The 2,102-nt window shown below is 61.1% G+C and overlaps 1 protein-coding gene across 1 annotated transcript in view; it reads right to left on the bottom strand.

Moving 5' to 3' along the window:
* The window catches only part of OCLN (occludin), a 10,732-nt gene extending 8,663 nt beyond the window's left edge, over positions 1–2,069 (bottom strand). Inside the window, exon 1 of the mRNA XM_014962116.1 lies at positions 1,200–2,069. Within this exon, the coding sequence (XP_014817602.1) occupies positions 1,200–2,055 (856 nt within the window). The 5' untranslated portion in view covers positions 2,056–2,069. The remainder of the gene's footprint in view (positions 1–1,199) is intronic.
* Positions 2,070–2,102: the final 33 nt, after the last annotated feature.

Below are 2,102 nucleotides of genomic sequence, written 5' to 3' on the forward strand. Positions count from 1 at the left end.
AGATCCATTCAGGGATATGAAGGGAGTTTGGCCCCAAAAAAGGGGGGGGTCTGGCACCCACCCCACCCAGAACAGCCACCAGTACCCCCAAAAATATTAAATATGGAGGGAAAAACCCCGTCCGGTTCCAAGGGCAGGACACGGGTCACCGATGCTCTCCCTCCCAATCCATTCAGGGATTTAAAGGTACCCCCAAAAATGTTAAATACGGAGGGAAAAACCCCATCTGGTCCCAAGGGCAGGACATGGGTCACCGATGCTCTCCCTCCCCATCCATCCAGGCTCAGCATCATGTTTCCCCCCCCCCCCCAACCAGCCACCCCGAAATCGGGGCCGGGTGAGGACAGATTAGGCCACGCTTGGCTTTTTCGTGGAGCAGGAGTGACACGGGTTCCCCCCCCCCTTTCCACCACCCCGGCTCAGGGCACAGGAATGCGGCACGGCCAGCCCGGCCGGATGGGAACCGGCAGCACCAGTCCCAGCCCGGGTGCCAGGCGGGATCCCAGCCCAAACTGGGGACCGGGGACCTTGTTTGGAAGGTTCTCGCTGCCCCCCCCCAACTTGACCCCCTTGGGGGTCTCCCCAGCCCAGCATCGTGGGTGGTCACTGATGCTCTCCCTCCCGATCCATCCAGGCTCAGCATCATGTTTAAAGGGAGTTTGGCCCCCAAAAAAGGGGGGGGTCTGGAACCCACCCCACCCAGAACAGCCACCAGTACCCCCAAAAATATTAAATACAGAGGGAAAAACCCCGTCTGGTCCCAAGGGCAGGACACGGGTCACCGATGCTCTCCCTCCCAATCCATTCAGGGATTTAAAGGGAGTTTGGCCCCCAAAAAAGGGGGGGGTCTGGCACCCACCCCACCCAGAACAGCCACCAGTACCCCCAAAAATATTAAATATGGAGGGAAACACCCCGTCTGGTCCCAAGGGCAGGTCACCGATGGTCTTCCTCCCAATCCATTCAGGGATTTACAGGGAGTTTGGCCCCCAAAAAAGGGGGGGGTCTGGCACCCACCCCACCCAGAACAGCCACCAGTACCCCCAAAAATATTAAATATGGAGGGAAACCCCCCGTCTGGTCCCAAGGGCAGCTCACCGATGGTCTTCCTCCCAATCCATTCAGGGATATGAAGGCGGTTTGGCCCCCAAAAAAGGGGGGGGTCTGGCACCCACCCCACCCAGAACAGCCACCAGTACCCCCAAAAATATTAAATATGGAGGGAAACCCCCCGTCTGGTCCCAAGGGCAGGACAGGGGTCACTGATGCTCTTCCTCCCAATCCATTCAGGGATATGAAGGCAGTTTGGCCCCCAAAAAAGGGGGGGGTCTGGCCGGAGCTGGGGTGCAGCCTCACCTCCTGGGGGTCCACGGTGCAGTAGTGGTAGATGTACTGGTTGACGTAGGTGCTGCCGCTGTAGACCTGGCTGCACATGGTGAGCAGGGGGTTGTAGTAGTAGCTGCCGCTCATCTGCGCCTGGGGGTTGACCCCCACGACGTAGACGATGGAGGCGATGAGCATGACGAAGGCCAGGACGGCGCAGACCACCATGACCACCAGGTAGAAGCGGCGGGAGCGGGAGCTGCCGGATTTGCTGACGCTGGCCACGAAGAGGCCCAGTTGGGTCAGGAAGCAGAGCACGGCCATGGCGATCATGAAGCCGTTGGCCGCCCGGGGGTTGGTGACCCCCCCGTAGTAGCCCCCGTAACCGTAACCGTAGTTCAACCCGCTGCCGTAGTAACCGGAGCCGTAGAAACCCCCCAGGCCGTTGCCGTAAAGGCCCCCGTAGCCGTAGCCGTACTCCCAGGCCAAGGTGGAGGCCACGCAGGCGAAGATGGCGATGCAGAGGAGGATGATGATGGCCTCCAGGATCCTCACCACGCCGGGGGGAGAGGTCCACTTGTAGAAGTGCTGCGGCACGTCCTCGATGTAGTAGGAGCCCGGCGGGGGGGAGCGGGCGTCGTAATCGTAGCCGTAATCACCCGTGGGGGGGCCGTAACCCGTGGGGGGGCCGTAACCCGTGGGGGGGCCGTCGTAGGACTTCTTGCTGAACATGGTGGTGGGGTCCAGCGGGGGGGGGCAGCGATGGAGAACCTGGGGGG

The sequence above is a fragment of the Calidris pugnax genome, unplaced genomic scaffold, assembly GCF_001431845.1.
Source record: "Calidris pugnax isolate Ruff unplaced genomic scaffold, ASM143184v1 scaffold896, whole genome shotgun sequence".
Taxonomy (NCBI): domain Eukaryota; kingdom Metazoa; phylum Chordata; class Aves; order Charadriiformes; family Scolopacidae; genus Calidris; species Calidris pugnax.